Source organism: Nomascus leucogenys, chromosome 5 (genome assembly GCF_006542625.1).
Source record: "Nomascus leucogenys isolate Asia chromosome 5, Asia_NLE_v1, whole genome shotgun sequence".
NCBI lineage: Eukaryota > Metazoa > Chordata > Mammalia > Primates > Hylobatidae > Nomascus > Nomascus leucogenys.
Genome location: NC_044385.1, coordinates 99,398,056 through 99,418,794, shown reverse-complemented (window position 1 = coordinate 99,418,794; position 20,739 = coordinate 99,398,056). Strand labels below are relative to the sequence as shown.

At 38.3% G+C, this 20,739-nt stretch overlaps 1 protein-coding gene across 3 annotated transcripts in view; it reads left to right on the top strand.

Annotated features, from left to right (window-relative positions):
* KLF12 (Kruppel like factor 12) overlaps positions 1–17,853 on the top strand; it is a 448,745-nt gene extending 430,892 nt beyond the window's left edge. For 2 of the 3 annotated variants that reach the window (XM_003257440.3, XM_030813489.1), the window contains exon 8: positions 8,181–13,355. In XM_003257440.3, the coding sequence (XP_003257488.1) occupies positions 8,181–8,362 (182 nt within the window). In that variant the 3' untranslated portion in view covers positions 8,363–13,355. Of the gene's footprint in view, positions 1–8,180 lie in introns of all 3 variants that reach the window. The other variant, XM_003257441.2, reaches the window with a different exon arrangement.
* Positions 17,854–20,739: the final 2,886 nt, after the last annotated feature.

Sequence of the window (20,739 nt, the reverse complement as noted above, 5' to 3'; positions counted from 1 at the left end):
GTTCTGACCAGATATCCTGGTTTATGACAGCACTAATTTAAAATGTTGAGAGGCAGGGTGAGTGGTAATTGAGACACATGCTAACTGGGTGATGACACTGGGTTAAGTGGGGTTAGTTACTGCAGCGACTTCATTAGGAAGTTGTCAAAATTCAGTGAGGTAATATCTGTAAAGCTCTTAGAGCAAAGTATGGTACATGGAAAGTACTATATGCTTTAGCAAATATAATTTTTATCAACGATACTTATTAGAGAATATGCAGTATTATTTAGAGGAGGAAAGAAGGAACCCATTTGGTCTTCATAATACCTAATGTAAAAGATAGTCAATTAATTCAGTCCAGGCAATTCAGTAGGATGGAGACTGGCATATTGATTACTGATTTGATTGAATTGACAGGACCAAATGGACATTATAGAATAGATTGGTCTGCTTGGCCTATAAAGTAGCTTTATACTTTAAAATGTTAAGAAAATCAGCATCAGGATTGGCATCCACTTACCCCAAAACCATAATTAATTGCTGAAAAAATAGCAAAAAAAAAAGGATCCATTTTTAAGTTTATATTATTTATATTTCTTTATAAAAACAGAAATACCTTGAATTTTGTAAATATAAAATATTCTTTATTGAGTGGGTATTATTTGCCAGGTATGTAGTGTGTGTGTTTTTGAGTTTCACAACAGTGCTGCAGGAGTAAATGGCATTCCTATTTTACAGATGAGGAAACTGGGAAGCTTTCAAACTGAGAAGCTTTCAGAAAGCTTAACTTTTTGGCCTTGGATCGATTTCATATAAGTGACTAAGCCTGTATATGGCTGTGTGCTCTTTCAGATTTCAAAACCTGTGGTATTTTATGCTGCCTTAACCTATGAAGAGGTATAGCTGCCTGGTCTATCTGTAGACAAGTCAGGGGCCTTGTAATCTCAGCTCTTTCCTGGCCTCTAGGTTTCAGTTTCCTCATCTTGAAAGTACCTAATTTCCTTCCAGATCTAGATTCTGTGAACTTTCATGAACTAATGTAACAGAAACCAGAAGACAAGATAGGAATCTTGATTCTGGTTTTTTTCCTCATATGCAAATACCATTCCTCAAGTGAAACAGATTGTCACAGCAAATACGTTGAGCCTTGAATGTAATGAAGCTCATTTGTCAGTGTCTGGGGCCCCGTAACTTTATAAAAGTTAAACAGGGACACGTTTCAGAAATGCACTTCTGAACCTAAGAAAATGCCTGTGCTTCCTGTTGCAAAAGGTGTTCCTTTTCAGTTGCTTGAGAAAATAATAGAGAAGCTGATGAGAACATGGGTGTTTTGTTTAACACAGGCTTTTTCAAACTGCACATTCCTCTTATGTGCGTTGCTCACACGTCATTTTAATATGAAAGGGCACCTGTCTTTTGTCTCAATACACATTTACCTTTCAGCATTTCAGATGGCGAAATGGGAGGTACCTGAAAAAGTTATTTTTGTTTGGTGGGTTTTGGGAATCCATTCAATACCTGGTGTTTTCTTTAGACTTTATTCTGCCTTCTGCTGGGTAAATGTCATGGAAATGCACTTAGTGACTCTTAATCCTTTTCTTTAACCAAAATTGAAAGAGACAGCCGTTTTCATAATAAATCAGTTGGTTATTTCAAGAAAAAAAAAAAACCCTGATGTGAGTTTTTATTTTCCCAGAACACTTAGTCTACATAAATAATACCTACATTTTTATATGCTGCATATACATACAAAGTAGTATTTAACATGAACTCCGAACTGGAGTTAAAGAGTTTTTAGGATGAACAATAACAACCACACCTCCCTCATCCTTTTTTTTTTTTTGGTGGTATGTTGTCTTTTTTAACATTTAGAGGACTATTTCACTTTAAGAAACAGATGCTCTTATTAGTGTTGGTTAACACGTTTCTTTTTCAGAAGTTTTCCTAGTTCAGTCCAGGTTTTTTACAGAACTGGAGAAGCACAGGTTGTGGTGAAAATGATCATATTCTTTTTTTTAAAATACAAAAGCTGGAAATGGCCCAAGGATTTGTCATGGGACACAGAGACCATCCCTTCAGAACTGAAGACCTAGAAGTTAATAAACTATACACCAAGCACTGGCATGGTATCACCCAGCTAGCCACCCATTACCCAAATAGTGTCCTTTGATTTTTCTCTTTACATCAAAAATGTAATGTCTCAACTTAAAAAAAAAAAACTTATTAAGATTTATTGGCAAAGAAATGCACAATACCTTTTTCTGTAAGTTTGCTCTTTCGTAGATTTAATATAAGAAACCAAAATCGAAGATTATCAAATCAAAGTCAAGACTTTAGATTATTCAGAAAAATACAAAACACATTTTTAAAGACTTTTGTCAAAAGGGGCTAACTGTGTGCTTGTGAGTTAGACAAAAGAAGCAAAGAAGGTAGGTAGGCTATTTTTATTTTTAGCTTATTTCCAGAGAAAACAGTTTTGAATAACACATTTGCACATTCCTCTTATGTGTGTTGCAGAATTCACGTAATTTGAAGAATTCTAATTCAAATGAATTTAAGGGAAATGCATTATTTCTAAAGAAATTAATAGAAATCAAGTTTCTGATCACCATTGTTCAATCTGATGCAGAGTCGCCCAGGTGCAGCAGCAGCCCAGGCCCTGGGAGGGGTCTGACTCCATTTATTGTCCCAGCCAACTCTTTCCATAGGAACATTTTCATGGAAAATTCACCATTGTCTCCCTGCTGCTGACTTTTTAAAAATTAAATTTAGCTTTCTATTTTCTAGCAAGTTTTTAAAGGAAAGAAGACAAAAAGGACAATTCTGTTCTTTTTATAGCCTTTCAGGGCTCGTTTACACATACTACTGGATATCTTACAGACTTAATTATCTTTCTCATTAGTTTTTTTAGTCTCATCATTAAGTTAGTTTCTGCTATTTTAATGTGTTCATAAGATTGTGTGCTTTAAATTGCTTCAAAGCACAAACATAAGATACAGTGTCCCATTAAAACACAATGCAGTAGCTACTCAAATTTTTGGTATCCATTTCTAAAATTTGACTTGTCTAACGAGAGCACTTACAGACTTTCTTTCCTGTTTTTTGTTTGTTTGTTTGTTTGTTTAATGCAATACTAGGCACTGGCTGGGTATAATGAAAACGGGTCTCTCTTGGGCTCTCTGGCTGGGCGCAGTAGCCATCTTCTCATCCCCTACCGCCATAGCTCAGCCTCTAATTTTGAGGAGAGAGTTGAAGATACTGTTTTCTTTTTTTTTTAAGCATGGTGAGAGAATGCTTAAATTCCAGTTTTATTAATGGGGCAATGGGAGCAAAGAATATTATGCATAGGATTTTTGGGGGGATTGTAAAAGTGTATGTTTTTATAAGGAAAATTTCAAGGAAAATTCATTTTATCACTTAGATAATTAAATTTACTGTTTTCTGATATACTTTCTTCCCCCTCCCCACCATGGGGAAAGTTTGCATTCCATATTATATGCCTTCATTAGTTACTTAGCCCCAAATGGCTTATAAATTTTTATTTTTTTATTTTTTTATTTTTAATTTTTTTTAATTTATTTATTTATTTATTTATTTTTTGAGACAGAGTCTTGCTCTGTCACCCAGGCTGGAGTGCAGTAGCACCATCTCAGCTCACTGCAACCTCCACCTCCTGGGTTCAAGTGATTCTCATGCCTCCGCCTCCCAAGTAGCTGGGACTACAAATGCGTGCCACCACACCAGCTGGTTTATTTATTTGATAGAGATAAGGTTTTGCTATATTGCCCAAGCTGTTCTTGAACTCCTGGCCTCAAGCAATCGATCCTCTCACCTCAGCCTCCCTAAGTGCTGGGATTACTGCCATGAACCACCACATCTAGCCTAGCTTATAATTTATATAGCATTTTTATTGATTTTATTCATGGAGTAGGGAAGCATCTGCCTCTTGTATTTCTGAGGCCTCTTCCCTTGTTTTTCATGATTGTTTAGTACACTTGATCACACTTCACTTGCACTGTTTCCCCACTCTACATTTGTGGGCTCAGACAAACCCTTGCTGTACCAGGTGCTGTTTTCCCTGCTGCTTCTGCCTTTAAAATAGCCATCTTAGAAACAGTTCCAAACATCTCAGCTTCTACTTTCTGATCCTTCTCATGTTGTAACCCCACTTCCCAGACTCAATAGGAGGGTAACTCATCAGTGTTCACAGTGGCTATTTTAACACAACTGTATTTAAAGGAGCTGGAGGTGAGGCGGGGCACCATCATTATGTAGAATCCTTACTTTTGGTTACCAGGTGAAGTATAGAGAGGCACTCCTGAACTTCATACCATGTGACCTTCACCCTCATAGGTGAGGTTATTGTACTTTTTTAATGAGCAGAAGATTCTGAGGATATTTTTAGGTCTCATTGAGTTGGGTGAGCCTTTTTCAATTTTTTTTAGTTTTCATTTTTAAAAATTATTTATTTTTATATTTGGAGGCGGGATCTTGCCCGGCCACACAGGCTGGAATGCAGCTGCATGATCATAGCGCATCTGTAGACTGGAAGTCTTGGTCTCAAGCAATCCTTTCACCTCAGCTTCCCGAATCGCTGGGGCTGCAGATGTGAGCCACTGCACCTGGTTACGTTTTTTTATTTTTATTTTTTTTAGAGATTGTAGTGGCGGGGGAGGGGAGCTCACTGTATTCCCCAGGATGGTCTCGAACTCCTGGCCTCAAGTGGGATCTTCCTGCCTCAGCTTCCCAAGTAGCTGGGATTATAGGCCTGAGCCACTGTCCTCAGTGGGTGAGTCTTTTAAGAGGGTGACTTGTTTCCTGTTGCCCAGAAATCAATTTGAAGTATTTGAAATATCATGTGTGTTTATTACTCAGAGGACTGTTAGAATTTGAATCGAGGATCCTAATTTGAGATTAAGTGATTGAACTGTAACTAAAACATTCTTTTACCCACCCATTTCAAACACCCAATGTGTAATGTATAATCCCAATTCAGTAAGCTAACATATTCATGAAGCTTACAAAAAGCAGAGATGGCCATCTCTCATAAAAATCGGGGTTGGCAAACCCTTTCCATAGAGGACTAGATAGTAAAGGTCTTAGGCATTGAAGGCCATACATTATATGTTACAACTATTCAACTCTTCCATCTCTGGAAAACAGCCAGAATGATGTGTAAATAAATAAATGTGGCTGTGCTCCAATAAAAACTTATTTATGAACACTAAAATTTAAATTGTGTATAATGTTTATGCATAAAATACTCCTCTTGATTGTTTTTTCAACCTTTAAAATTGTAAAAGTGGGGACTACAGTTTACTACCCCCTGCTTTAGATCTTCAAGTGGAAAGGACATAACTACCATTATTAAATAGCCAACATTAAAGTAAAAGTATGACTGGTATCATTTTAAGGAAGAAATTAGAGAATTTTAAGTGACTAAATTGGAAGTACAAAGAAAACTAGACAGCACCTGAGGTATAAATCATCTCTACCTTGCTACCAGCCTCTTACATCCTTGTTAAGATGAGCCTGGAAGTTCTTGTCTACCTCTCCTCCACAGGTGCACTCCTGTTATGGAACCCCTTCCTCCACTATCTGGAATGTCAAGGGCAGGATCCAGCAGCTTATCTTTTCTTTTCTTTCCCCCTCTCCTCCTCCTTCCCCTTCCCCTTCCCCTCCCTCTTTCCTCTCTCTTTTCTTTCTTTCTTTCGGGGTTGTACTCTGCCACCCAGGCTGGAGTGCAGTAACAATCATAGCTCACTGCGGCCTTAAACTCCTGGACTCAAGTAATTCTTCTGCCTCAGCCTCCCCAGTAGCTGGAACTACAGGTGCATGCCACTGCACCTGGCTAATTAAAAAAAAAAAAATTTCTGGAGAGATAGCATGTCACTTTGTTGCCCAGGCTGATATTGAACTCCTGGCCTGAAGTGATTCTCCCACCTCGGCCTCCCAAAGTGCTGAGATTACTGCCGTAAGCAAGCACACCCAGCCAGTTTATCTAATCTCATGTGTACTTCCTCACCAAGACACGTCCTCCTACTACACAACTGAGCAATGCTCATCTCCAGTGAAGATGAAATTTTATTGTTTTCTTTTTAGGCCTTACACTCTCTCTAGCTGGTTCCATAGCAACACAGGAAATAGCTAAGAAATGGCTCTCAGTGACCAACATCCAGCTAGCTTCAGCTCAGTGTACCAAAGATGGATGTATTTTTGAAAAGATGAATTATATCAAGCTCAACTTATTAGAACCCATGCTCATAGTATAAATTTCAAAAACATGTAGAGATGACATGTAACACGTAAAAGCATGTAGATAATACTATATAGTAGACCTCCAATCTTTCTAAGTTAGGGGTTTTGCTGATTTTTGATTCATTTCTGTCAAACTTTGGTGAGTAGACATATGCAAATACAGTTTTGTCTCCATGGGACAACCACAGTGAATCAGAAGTTGAGGTTTGGTGTCAATCCAGGCAGTAGGCTTTTTCTTAAAAGGAGCCCTTTCAGAAAAACGTAGAGCAACCTGGGGCCACAATTAGTGCATCAGTATTTCTAGATTTAACAGGCCTGAACTATTCACTCTCTTCTGAAAGGGCTGCTTGATCCTGTAAGAATCCACATAGACAGCATTGATTTAACAGTTGAATGAAAAATGTTGGGTCCAGTTTGGTCTAGTTTTCCCATGTAGGCATTACCTGCACATCTCATTTATAGGGTCCTGTAGTTTACCATATGTGTTCCTATATGTGTGTATTTGTGTGTGTGTGTGTGTGTCGCAGTTTTATTAATACATTCAAGTACTTGCTTGGCAGCTATTCTAGGCTCCAGTGATACTGAAATAGTAGAGGCAGAAGAGTCCCAGATCTCCAAGTATTCAGAAACTGGTAGAGAACGGCGTCTAAACAAAATCTTTATGGTATATTGTGATAGGTGATGTCATAGAAATAGGAAGTGAATAATTTGGGAGTACCTAAGAAAGTGACACTAACTCTGTCTGAGTATGTGACAACATTTAGATGGGGTAAGAATTATCCATTCCACTATAAAATGGTGAAAAGCACTGGATTGAGAGCCATGCACATCTTTTTACTGGCTTTGAGTAATATTACTACCTTAAGCCTCAGTTTTCTCATCTGTGAAGTGGTGTCAACAATGCTCTGTAGCTTCATGCATGAGGAACAGCAGATAGCTCCCTTCCCTATCTCAGGCTCTTTTCACCAGAGGCCGTATGTGGCCAAGAAGCACATTGTAGATTGTTGGGTGTAAGGGGCAGAAGAGAGATCAGTTTTTGTGGGGTTGCATGGGGACAAGCCTGCCATTCTGAATGAGATCCAGGAAAACAGCACACCTGGGTCAACTATTGTCCCACTCCCCCTGGGAGCTCATTTGGACAATGGCTAGTGTATCTTTTCCCAGCACAGCCTTTGCATATTTTACTGTCCTTACAAGTTGACTGAGAGACCCGGTCAAATTACATACTTCTTCAGACAGCTTTTCTCTGTGAATTTTAGCTCTAGGACCAACGTGATGATTTCTCAGGGCTTACCCTGATTCTTAAGTCCTGAAAAATGTACTTAAACTTTACACTATTAAGGCATCTAGGATTTTCCCCCAAAGAACAAGCAAAAAGTAGGTATCCATGAACAATATGTACTTAATACCTGATATCTGGGGGGTAGTAGAGTACATTATCGTTCAGTAAAATTTTGTGTATATTCTTGGACATTGTGTTTTAAAATAGCCTTAAGCCATCTAAGTGATGCACAGTTGGTGGGGGGAAGGGTGGGGGGGTGTTGAAACAAAGCATAACTGCTTGACCATAAGAATTCTTTGTGACTTTCAGCCTTAAAATCAGATCAAACTGGGTAAAGCTTTAATCATTTCTTTTTAGTCTACTAGTGGTGATATATCCAGTGGCAGTCAATCCATACCTTTTGATATGTTGATGGCAAAGTCATAATGGAGGACACCAGTGTTAACTATCTTGTCAGATGTCACAGCAGGCAAGACGAGATTGAAACCGTCACCTGTCTGACCCAGACCGCTGGTGGGATGGTAAGGTTTCCGGACAAAGATTTACCAACGGGAAAATTCATTGAGAACACCAGTTTCCCAAAATAGAGTACTGGCCTGGTTGTTACGGCAAAGTGATGGATGGAGCACCAAAGGTTGTGTTCCTTTGTTTCTTCCAGGAGAGAAACCCTACAAGTGTACCTGGGAAGGCTGCACCTGGAAGTTCGCTCGTTCGGATGAACTGACGAGGCATTACCGCAAACACACGGGAGTGAAGCCATTCAAGTGCGCGGACTGTGATCGCAGCTTTTCCCGGTCAGATCATTTGGCCCTGCACCGCCGGAGGCATATGTTGGTGTGAGGAATGCTACCTGTCCAGCTGAGCGTAAGAGCTGGATCTCTTAGCGGCACCCAATTCAGCAGGGCTGAATCCCCTTCACAGTGTTAACACAAAAGGGCATCACCATCCCACGATGTCTAAAACCAGAGCAGGAAAAAGAAGGCACACTTCTTTTGGTCTGAAGGTAACCCCCATCATGACTACACGAGAACCGTGTTTACGCGGGCCTGGGAGCTCAGTGACATAAATGCTGAAAAGACAGGCATTGTTTTCCGTGCTGTGTCCTCTGCCATTTAAAGATGTTTGTAGCTTGTACATTTTCTGAGCTGTCAGACATTTTGTTATTGATACCTTAAAGGTCACCTACCACAAATTGATGGCTAGAGCAAGACCTTTTAAATTTGGATGAATCTCCCATCCTCCCATCCCTTAACCCCTTTTTACAGAAATTTTAGTTACAATCTGAGTAAGCTAGAACACACATCCAATCTGTTACCAGCAAGCAGCATGAAAGTAGAAACGAAGAAGCAGATGGAGAGGTCCCATTACCTGCAAAGAAAGGGCACTCAGGCAGCCCTTTGCAATCGCGATGGCGGCCACTAGATATCACTCGCAACTTGTCATTCTGCCATGCCCTGAAGAAAACCAACATTGAATCTTTCATTTGTTTGTCGTTGATTGTTTTTGTTTTGTTTCGATTCTGTTTTGTTCATCTGTTCGAGCAGAGGGGCAGTTGAAGTCTCGTCCTGGTCTCTGCCCTGGCATGGACTGGCACAGAGGTGTTCTGTAGTTGAATAGGAAGAGCCTGTCTAAAAAACTACTGCCCCACTTCAAATTGCAGTGTTCTGTCACCTAGGCATCATCTCTTCCTGCCCCTAGTATTTGATTACAAGGAACCAGGGGAAAAAAACTTTCTTAGACACACTGGCACCAAGGTAAGAGGTGGGGCTGCCCAGGCAAAGTCAGTGAACATGAAAAATCAGACAAAGCAGAGATGGAAATAATGCGCCTCTTGAGGAGAAAAGCAATAATGAATAAAAGGACTTTCCTACAATAACTTCACTGAGGACTCACGTTACCAATTTTCATACTTACTAAAGGGATTGTAAAAAACACCCCAGCATTTTAGATGTCTTGGTTCCATTTACAGCACTGAGGTAATCTTTCTGCTGTTTGTTGTCCTGCTTGGTTGAGTACCACAATTAAAGATTATGCTCCCCTTTTCTTGTTTGAAAACAGTTATTTGGTGACTAGAAAGGCAAGGGAGGCATAGCCGGGAATTAACTCTTCGGTTAATGGGTCAGTTCTCCTTGGAACTGAATCAGTGGAAAGAGAATGCTTCCCATAGAAAGCCCGACATGGTGCTAGTTTCCTCTCTTGGAGAGCCAAGGATAAGTGACTCTCCAATAGGTTCTTCTATACAGATTTCATTTTCTAAACTGTATCAGGACCGAGGTGTCCTGCATTGGCATCTGCAGGGATATTGAACCCACTCATCCTGTGCGGAGGATGAGAGGAAGGTATTAGTTCCATCAGCCCCCTAAAATTATGAACCTTTTTGCAACTAGCAAAATATACAGTAAACAAGCAATACATCACCAACAAGCATTCTTTCAGAAAAATTACCATATTTTTGTCCCCACTACAAGCTGGGTTTTTTTCCAGCTTTCTGTGGCTGAGGGGCTTGGTGAGATTTTTTGTTGTTGTTATTGTTGTTGTTGCTAGAATTTTTTATAGCTTAGATATAAAAGGTCTCCAACAAAGACCTTTGCAATATATTTTAATTACAAACACTTGATTTTGGGAATTGCACATATTAACCTCACAATATTACTAGCTCATTTTTAAATGTCTGGACATTCTGAAATAATTTCCGGTTACAGAATTATCCTTTTCAGGATCATCTTCTAATTCAGATAATCTTATTCTGATGAAGCGAGAACTATGAACATTGAAACAAGGACAATTTGTGTTGGATGGTATTCAAAGGAATTTTTTAAAACATTAAGCAACAGTGTAATGATTTTCAGGTCAAATTATGGCTTCACAAATATGTGCTATATTGTCTGCCAGGTCTCAAAAATTCATCAGGCAATTTCCCTCCAACAAGGGCTGCAGTTCTAGTGATAAATAGCATCTTTAGCTACACAATCTACTACTCATCAACCAGTGGGTTTTTTTTACCACCTGGAAAGTTTTTTTGTACTATATGCAACTCCTACTTCACATTGCCTGTGACCATCCAGAATAGAAAAAGGTCTCTTGATGCATGCCAGTGTTGGTTACCAGTCAGTGACAGAGAACACAGAGAGGGACAAACACAGCCATGAACCTCCTGGCACTAGTACCACCACCTAGTTGGCAAGTAGTCGGTGCATCCCTCAAGTGAAGTGTAGATTTGTATTTAGTCCTGCTTGCTCTCATAAAAAGAGCCAGTTCTTTTCTCTGCTGAAAGTTGTCTTTTGAGAGTATTACAGGTAGACTTGGTTTTTAGAATTCATAAAACTGACAGGCAGGGGAAGCTTCCTGAGTGACAGCTTGGTTTAAATTTAGCACAGAACTAAATGAGTTGCACTTTTCTAATAACATAGGATGGATTTGGGGAAGGGAACATTTGTCCTCATCCTCTGAAAGTGGAAACCAGACTGAGATGGTAAGTTAACTGATAAAACCTGTCAGCATTCCATCATTTTCCCCTTTTGACATATCAGTACTTCTAAGAAGGGATCTAAGCACAATTAAGTGAATGAGTCCCTGGTCTAGCCTCAGGAACTGAAACTTCTTTGGGGCTTGTCTTGAGACATGGCAAATTCTCCTTGGTGAGTTTTCTAAAAGTATTTCCCCATGGAAAGGAAAAAGTGGTTTGGGACAGAAAGAAATGGAATGTCTTCAGTCATGGAAGAGCCTCCATTTCATCTCATGTCCATTTCTAGCCTCTTTCAAAAAGCACAGTGCGTCGTGAGCAACAGAAAAGCAGTAGAATCCTAAAGGACTTATCAGTTGTTCCGTAACTAGAAGCATTCTTTGATTTTAAATTTGAAGCTGTTCAGTTTGCAGCTGGGGATATGTGCATGGTTGGGAACTTATACACATAGAGCCATTAACTACTTAAGCAGCTGCAGTAGACCTGATTTTCTGTTTGCAGTATAGAGATTGATTTCAAGGGAGTTACATTATTTGAAAAGTTATGACTTTCAGTCTTTGAGGTTTTAAGAATCCCTTTTCATGGTCTGATCTTAAGTTGTTTGAAAAAAGATTCACGCTTCTGCATCCACCTCAGCCCTCATTCCGTCAGTTGTGTGTGGACTCTGAGAAGCCTGCTTGATAACTTGTCTTAAGTTCTATTAAGGCAGTTAGACTGAGATTTCTAATGACTTTACCATAAAGATTATACTTCTGCCTGGCATCATTTCTATAAAACACTATGGGACATTTGTTTTCAAAAGCAGTTGAGTAACAGCAACATAAACCACATTTTTTTAAAAAAATGAGCACTTTTCATTCACTTGAAAGCTTAAGTGGGAAAAAGGAAGATGATTGTCCGGGGAAAAACTTACAAAATGCTACAGTGTTTACAAATGCCAGTTCCAGGTGATTAGAAAGGCCATTTTCATTATGGTTCAAATTTGGAATAGCTTATGCAAAGATGGTGTTCATTTTTATACAATTCTTTTTAACTTTAAATTGCCATTTGTGTTTTAAACATAATTCTGCACTTTGAAATCAGTTCATTAGAACGATAACATTTATATGGATAAAGATGCAGTATTCCTTATTCTGTACTTGATTTATTATACTTACCAAAGCTGCAACTGAATAAATCTGGTGAGGTGAGGCCTTCAAATGTATTAATACGCCTTTGTTATGTTGTTATGACTGCTTAGAAATGTAGCCATGATGTTGTTCTAAAGATGTCTTAACATTTATAGTGAGGATTGACAGAAATTAAGCAGTGTTAAGAATACCAGCATCCATGTTACAGTCTGCGTATAAGGGACTGAATGTGAGGTAACTCTTATGAATCATAATAGGCCCAGAAAGCCTTAATATTCATAGTTCATAATCCAGTCTCAGATTTTGCTCTTCAGTGTTGCCTGTAAACTTAGCAGGTAAATGTATTCTAGTATAAAACCTCATTGACCAAATCTCTTCCTTTAGTTTTTCTGAGGTAGTGCATCCCATTACAAAAAGTCTCTTCAATTTGATTTGGCTTTAGTTTCGAAAGGGGTTTGGTAAGTCATGTCTTCCATGTGACATTTCTACTCATCCCCACACTGCCTTCCACTTAACCTGTACAGACAGCCCCAACACATGCACATGTGTGTACACAACTGTATATGCAGCAGCCAGTGGGCTAACAAATATCAACAAAGAACTTTTTTAAAAAGAATTTGTAATAATCCATGCTGTCTAGAAATGTGAGTTACTTATCTTATTAGGAAACCGGCTTATAATACTATATATGACTCTGCCTGCATTTTATAGTTAAGAAATGTACATAAGAATTGCTATATTTTCACAGTTTCATTATAGAGTAATGTCTGTTTAGTAACCCATGTCCATTGATACTTTAAATATGCTAATTACTGAGCAATTGCAATAGAAATCCAGATTTTCATAAGAAAATGAAATAGAAGGATACTGCATCTTTAAAAAATAGAGTGAAGATATTTTACTGTATTCGTAACATATGTGATAGTGGAAAAAGTATTTTCAAACTCACAAATTTTACAGAGGTTGTAAATAGTTTGATGAAGTATGTTGGGAAAGAGAGCTTCTAGTTTTCATCACAATAAAAAGAAAAAACTTGTTCAGATATGCCTTGTATATCTTACACACGATGAGCGATATTGCCATGGGAACTCTGTCCAACTTTGTCAGAGCATGTTCTTCGTGTTCTGTTCAAAATAGAGTGGCCACTTGTCATGGTTTAGCCAGGATGCTTTAAAATATAATGAAGTCATTTTAAGTTGCAGACAACTGATTCCAAACTAGTAATGTCTTTTCCTGAAAATGGCAAAACAGCTGCACAGGATTTTGCTTGTACTAAAGAGGAGCATCTTACAATTGTTCTCTTTGCTCAGTTATCTCCCTCCTCAACAGAGTGCGAACAACCATACAGGTGTTTATTCTTGTTTTATTCCAGGGAGACTACTTTTAGGTATAACTACATGTTGACAAGATTAAGTGCTGTGGATATGGCCGCATGTTAAATGAATCTATACTCGCAATAGGAATAAGCTAATGCCCATTTTCAGAAATAAATTAAATGCTGAAAGTGCCTGTCAGTAAACATTATGACCAATGAGATATTCCTATACTTTTACACAGCAATAATTCTTAATAAGACTGGGTTTTTTCCTGCACATGTGAACACACACACACATACACACACACAGAGAGAGCAAATACACGCACATAGTAAATAAAATCTGTTCACATGCCCACAAAAAAGCTTTTATATCTCTCAAATATACCTAATCTTGTTTACATTAACATTTCTTAATTTGATCTTTCTAACTTGCAGAACATAAGAACACAAATCTGAACATTAAGTTTATCTTCAGTGAACACTATTGCATATGGTAATTATAACTTCTGGATAAAAGTTGACTGTCATTTGCCCCAAACTTATGAAACAGTATGTATGATTCAAAAAGTTTTGCTCAGTTAAAAACACCGATTTGTTTAGCGCAAAAGACTGAAGGATATTTGTTCGCTTGTTCATTTTATCCACTCATACCCAACGCACAAATTCATCTTTACATTTCTTCATTCCCCTTTCCCCTAATATTTCCTATTATCATCTAAGAATCATTTTGGAATGAATATTGACAGAATCATTTCTCCCCAAAAAGTCTGTTGAAGTACTGCTGACACATAGTAAGCCTAGCCTTTAACCAATTTTGCAGTTAGTCCTAAAAATTACCAGATACACATTCAGAAGCTCACAGGTTCTTTTCCTGTAATTACTGTACTGCTAAAAGTGGAGTCATGGATAGAAATATACAGTGAGATTATATGAATAGACATGAACCCTGGAAATTCTCCAACCCTGCCATCTGAGAGCACAAATTCACCCAAACAAGCTACTGAGGCTATCAGTAAAATTATACTCACGGAGAGTCACACATCGGGTAAGGGCAATTTTAAAAGTAGGACTGTGATTAAACATTCAGGCTTTAGACTTCCACGATGGACTCAGACCACAGGCCTCAAAAAAACATCCACTGTTTTCTCCTCCCAATGTTAGAAAGAAGAAAAGGGAGAAGGAAATGTACCATGATAAGGGGGTAAAATAACCAATTAAGTGTCAAAGGAAAGCTGCTGGGTTCCTTAATCTCACTGAAGTCAAGTCTTCTGACTGGGCTTCTTTCCATGTGTTGTCTGAAAAAACTAAAGTACCTTGAAAGGTTACACATTCAGCAAACCATGAAGATAATAGCTGTTCTTTATTAAACACTATGTGCCAAGCATTAGGCTAGGCAATTTTTAGATACGTTACCTCCAACCTGTACAACATTTCTACACTTCACAGATGGGAAACGGAGGCATGGGAAGTGTGGCTGAGTTGTTCATGGATGTAGAAATAGTAAACGGCAGAGTAGGAAAGTGAAAACCGCCTATCTCTGACCTGGAGGTCTGCCTGTATCTTTCCCACTCCACCACACTGCACGTGGGTGTCCCGAAACCACCTTCCCAGATTCCTGACTCTCAGTAATTTTATTATGGACAACATGCATGAGTAGTCATCATATTTTTTAAGTGAAATATCGGGACACGATATAGCACGTGACTTAACAATGGTACTGAATATTTGAAATCAGGCCTCTCCTGGAAAATCATGCATGAAGGATCATTATAAACAAACAATAGCAAGCAGTTGTCTCCCTGAACCTGTCACTTTTCTCATAAATGTCTGGCCTGGAGCTCCAAAATCATCCAAATACTTAATAGCATTTTAGCCTGAGTACACTTTCTCAGTTCCTCAACTCTTTGTATGCCTTTCCACCAATATAGACATTCTAGAATCTGCTTCAGATGCATTTGAAATTTTCACCCCCATGGAACTAGCGATTAATATCAGAGCCCACTCTTGCAGTTGGTAATGGGGTGGCAATCAAACATTCAGATGATGATAAAGGAGAGATAATGGATAATTCTTTTTCAGAGTTCTCACTTAACAGCTCTGTGTTGGAATGTTTTAAATAGTCTTATAAATAATTTGTTTATAGTATTGTTGTTAGTTTAATTGAATTTTATGTAAGAAGCTGTCCAACATCAGAGAAATGAAATTCCTCCCGCTTTTTTGTGTAGAACAAGGCCTCTGACAGTATTGATTCATGGAAGTACTAATGGACTTAGAAAACATTAAGAGAATGTCATTTCTCATAGTGTTTCTGTTTCTGAAAATGAATCTCCTGAATTATGATCTTTCTCCCTGTTACTTGGCTGGGGAAAGAGATAAAAGCTGTATAAACAAATTCTCTTCCATGCTCAAAGCAAGTGTGCCATGTGCACAACCTGCTGCAGACTGGGGCCCTTCTCAGTTAATTGGGTTTCACAAGCAATAACTTCTCCACAACAAAAACCACAACTTGAAGTGAGTTGAAAAGAGATGAATAGTGGAAACAGTCGCCTCAGTACTTTTTCTTTCTGGATTTCATCTCTAGAAATTTGAAGTGTTTGAGACAAGAGTCCACCTTTTGTGCAAGGCGAGAACCAATGAATGGACTCCTTGTGTGAATTATTGCATCTTCTTCCAAAGCAGGTTCACCAAGACTTTCACAGAGATTCATTTTTGTTGAGAAGTAAGGGTCAATAGGAGGATAGAATTTGGATCCAAATCTAGTGATAAAAGTGTCCAAGCAATCAAAAAGTAAGATATTTTAGGGACATACGAACATCTTCCCTTTCTGCTAATTTCATGCTCCAAAGATATGGCAAAAAAAAAAAATCATAGAAAATGCTTTTGCCCTACTTATGTTCTAGTTTTCCCATGGCAGAATTTTGTAATTACATCCAGAATATAGTGTATATTTTGTTCCTCAAACTTTATTACATTGGATGGATATTGTTGAACTGGGGCACTGGTGCCTATATTCAAGGCTCTTTCCTATCAACGTGTCTGTCCACGGTTTGTTGTGTTTAAAACTTCATTTTGAAAAATCACTGTCCCCCTGTGGGGTAGTGACTGTATTGTTTTGTTCATGTCTGTGTGGGACACATTGCATCATATGGCAAACCAACTCTCTGTGGATGTGAGATAAGTACTTACAAAACCAGCTTGAAAACATCGTCTTATGTATTATGTCATCCTGCATCATAATGCAATTATGTGTATCATAACATGCTCATTTAAAAAAAGAGAAACCAGCAAATTCATGTTTGTCCATAGAAGAATGTACTCAGAACTTTGTGTTGTGAAACGATGAGAACAGACCACCTTTAAGATACCCACCTGCCACTTAAAATGACTTAGTTATAATTAGTAGTAGTCTAGACGTTGTTCTTGGTGCGTGGGGGTCAATTCTAACGTCATGTTCATTTGAATAAATCTCTCAGTCATATTTGAAAAAAAATACATGGGAATAAAGAAAAATATCATCTTTGGCCAAATCAAGCAGGCATCTTTTTTCTTTTCCTTGACGTTTAACTCATTATACGTGGTGATTGGATCACAAGATCTTTCCGTGTAAAAATACAAAAACATCCTTTAGTTTACAAAACAGTTATTCTAGGCTTGAAGCCTCTGAACAGCAAATCGAATAGATGGGCTGCATCTGATTTGCTTTATGGATGTAATTTTGCAAAAGACTCTTGGGTCTCTGACCCCAGGGAGTTAAGAGTGCCCAGAGGAGGTCCTACACATTAAAGGATAAAGCCCCCCAGTGATGCTGGCAAGCAAATGTGTTGAGTTCTTAAATCTTCATTTGGTTTTCTGTTCAGGATTTCAATTGCAAATGAATTTATTTCTCCAGTTTATCTAAAGACCTGATTTCCCAATAGTTTCCTCTGCATTTATATACTCTGTAGTGTTTAGGCAACCCTGTTATAAGTTTATTAATATTATGTAAGTGTTGTTCTTGTATTTATGTATAGTGTATGTATTGTAAATATACTCAGAGCTTTTTTCCTTTTACTGTAAAATGGTGATTTTTTTTGCCCTATGATAATGTAAAGGGAGACCCTCCTAATGAGATTCTCTCAGAGGATGATTATTCCAGTCTATTCTCAGAGATTTAAATGAACAAGTGTTATTGTTTTTAATGGTGTCTCAGACATATTCTGTTGGTGCATTGCTTTTCTGTATTCAACTTTCCTATGAATTGAGCTGTGAACTGAAATAGAGTTTAAACCTTTAACTGTATGCATTTGTATAATTATCTGAATGAAGGCATGAAGGTTAAATAAAGCATTTTGTATGGAACAAAACTCCCTAACTGACTCAGACACTTTGGAAATCATAGTTATTAACCATTCTAATTAAACCTTTGTTATGAAAAGTTTTACCATTTGTGTATAGTAATTTAAAACACAGAACAAAATAGAGTCTCTTCTAAAAAAGCAACGTTTTTATTTCATAACAGCCAGCACCTAAGGAGGGATTGCTAGCTTAATATTTTAATGAATATAAAATTAAAAAGTAGTCCAGAGATGTAAAGTAATATGAAAAATGCATCTTTCAGAGTCCAGAATTGAATCCTCGGGGATTATAATTTCTTCCCACTTTATGTATCCTTTAAGTATAGAATGATTCATCTAACACCTGCTACAGTTGGCTGATTTCTGTAGATTTTTAAGAAAACTGAGTTATAAAGGCTTTTGAAAATAAGACCATTAATGAGTAGATTATCTTTAAGTAATTGCTCAAATAATCACTTGAAAATTTGTTTAGGTATCTTACTAGTGTCTTTTAATCAAAGAAATAGAAAACTCCATTTTACAAAGGGAATGGTATTAAATAGTACTAATATAGAATGGTGATAGATGATAGTAATTTTAAAATAATATTTGAGTACTTCCCAGATGCAAGGCGCAATGTTCTAAGCATTGTTTGTTCCCTTTTATTCATTGCAAAAATCCTGAGTTCTATTACCAATGAAAAGGTGAGGCACTGAGTGTTGGTGACTTTCCCAGTCAGTCTGGTTCCAGGATTGGTATCCTTAGTCACTAAAGGGATATGAGTGTATTACAGAGATGGAGAAAGGATGGGAGGTGGGGAGCAGAGATTAAGGTGGAAGAGAGAATAGCAATGACTATCATAAAACATTCAACAAATACCTTTGATTATATATGTACCAATATAAATAAGCCCAACAGAATACTATCCTTCATTTAACACTCAGCAAGCCAGAGTGTAGTTTAATAACTGTAGTTTGATAACTCATACACATCAGAGATGAAAATCGATTTTGGTTTGCTTTATCACTGACTCAAACCCATTTCCAAATGAAGGCTGAGTTCTGTGCAATTGTTCTGCTGTATTCAGGGGAACTGGAGGGAGCCATGGGGACCGCCAGGCCCACTCCATTCCCACTGAAGCCCCCTCTTTTGCCATCAGTTGGGAAGCTAAGCGTACCATTGTGCTGACGCTCCCCAACCCGGCCCCGCTTTGAGCACTAGGAAAGGATCTTGTGGGAGTCATCTCCTCTCGCAGTGCGAGCTTCCCCTCCTCGTGAGTTCAACACCAGCCTTACAGAAGAAATCACTCTCTAGAAGATTATAAGATTCTTTGAAAATCGAGGCCATAAACCATTAAGTACATGTTTACTAATTTTCTTATAAAGATTTTAGTTGTGCCATTTTAGAAATATTCAGTTAAGGCAAGGGCCAATAAGTCTATCTTGTTCTACTATCTTTTGAAATGTAATAATACTTGCAAGGCTAAAATGAATCCATTCATTTACTTCATTTTGGATATGACTTTGTAACCAAATGAATTGGACGTTGGGTTTATATATCTTTGGCCTGATTTTCTGACTGTTCTTTGTAGGCCATACAAGCAGCCAAACCAGCTCTCCAGCTTTGTTTTTTATTTATTTTTCAGCTCACCCCAGGAGGCTTTGTCGTACAAATAGACCAATGAGACAGATTTCGTGGACTAGATCACATGATGTTATTTTTCCCTCAGGGTAATTTATTTGATATTTCCTCTACCAGGGTGATTCTTGGATACTTCAATGATAGCTGGAATTACACAGGTGATAGATAATTCAGTATCTCATGTTTTACCTTTGCTCTAGCTGTTTCGCCATAGCCATGATTTCTAATCTAATGGTTTCATTGTTTCTTATTCTCCCTAATTGAAAGTCTACAAAAAAACCACATGAAGTAGTTAAAAGTACAGGAGCAGCGATGTACTTCAGCTTAGAATACCTTGGGGCTTTATCAGAAAAGAAAAAAATATTTCAGTGCTAGAACAAAATCATGCTCCCTAAAAAATTATTTTAGTCCCAATGGCCGTGGAGGGTTTTCATACTATATAGTGCATTGTCTTCCCACCAAAGTGCGTGGTTTGCTTCAACACAATGAGCTCCTTGTGCTTTGTTCGTGTGCTGTCTGGATTTAATATATTTCTCTCCCAGCAGTGTAATAACTATAATTTACATCACTTCCTGTTTAGTCTAAATTCACCAATGAACGCCTACACAGCTCATACACTTGAGTGATTGTCTATTTCTGAAATAAATTACATTTTCCTTGTACAGGAACAACTTTTACATGATCTTTTTTCTTTTATAGTTTCACCACGTTGAGTGTGCTTGTGTGTGTGTATGCGTGAGAGAGAGAAACCCAGTTTTATGAGGCCGTGATGACATCAGCAATATGTGCTAAAAAACGTTTACTCAGGAGAGACCCAGAATTGTTTAAATAGGCAAATAGTCATCAGAATAGCCCCCTTTTCTCTTATTGTAGCTGCAGTAAGTATTGTATTGCACAGATTGCAATCCAATATCTTGAAGAGGATTGCAAAGCATAGAAGGTCTGTGCCATGAGCTACTGTTGTACCCCGGTCCCTCAGAGCTTTCAGTCTATACCAAAGACCCAAGTTGGTTCCAACATCTCAAGGGTGGCCTTGCCGCTGCCTCTGGCAGCTATGCCTTCTTAAACTTGGCCATGGCCAGGTCATGAGGTAGACGTGGCCCTGGAGGGTTAAACATTATTGATCATCCCCAGGGTCCTGAAAGCTTACGTCAGTGTGGCCAGTGCATCCTGTTGCTGAATTAGGGCCTGTGTACACTACTTCACCTTTCATGGAATGAAGCAGGAAGGAAGAGAAGATGAAGAAGAGCTTTTGTTTCAGTCTATTGTTCGTTAGCATGCATGCGACAGGGCGCAATGTAAAAAATAAACTTTGAAAGCCTCAGTGGGGTGGTCTCTCTCCTCTCCTCCTG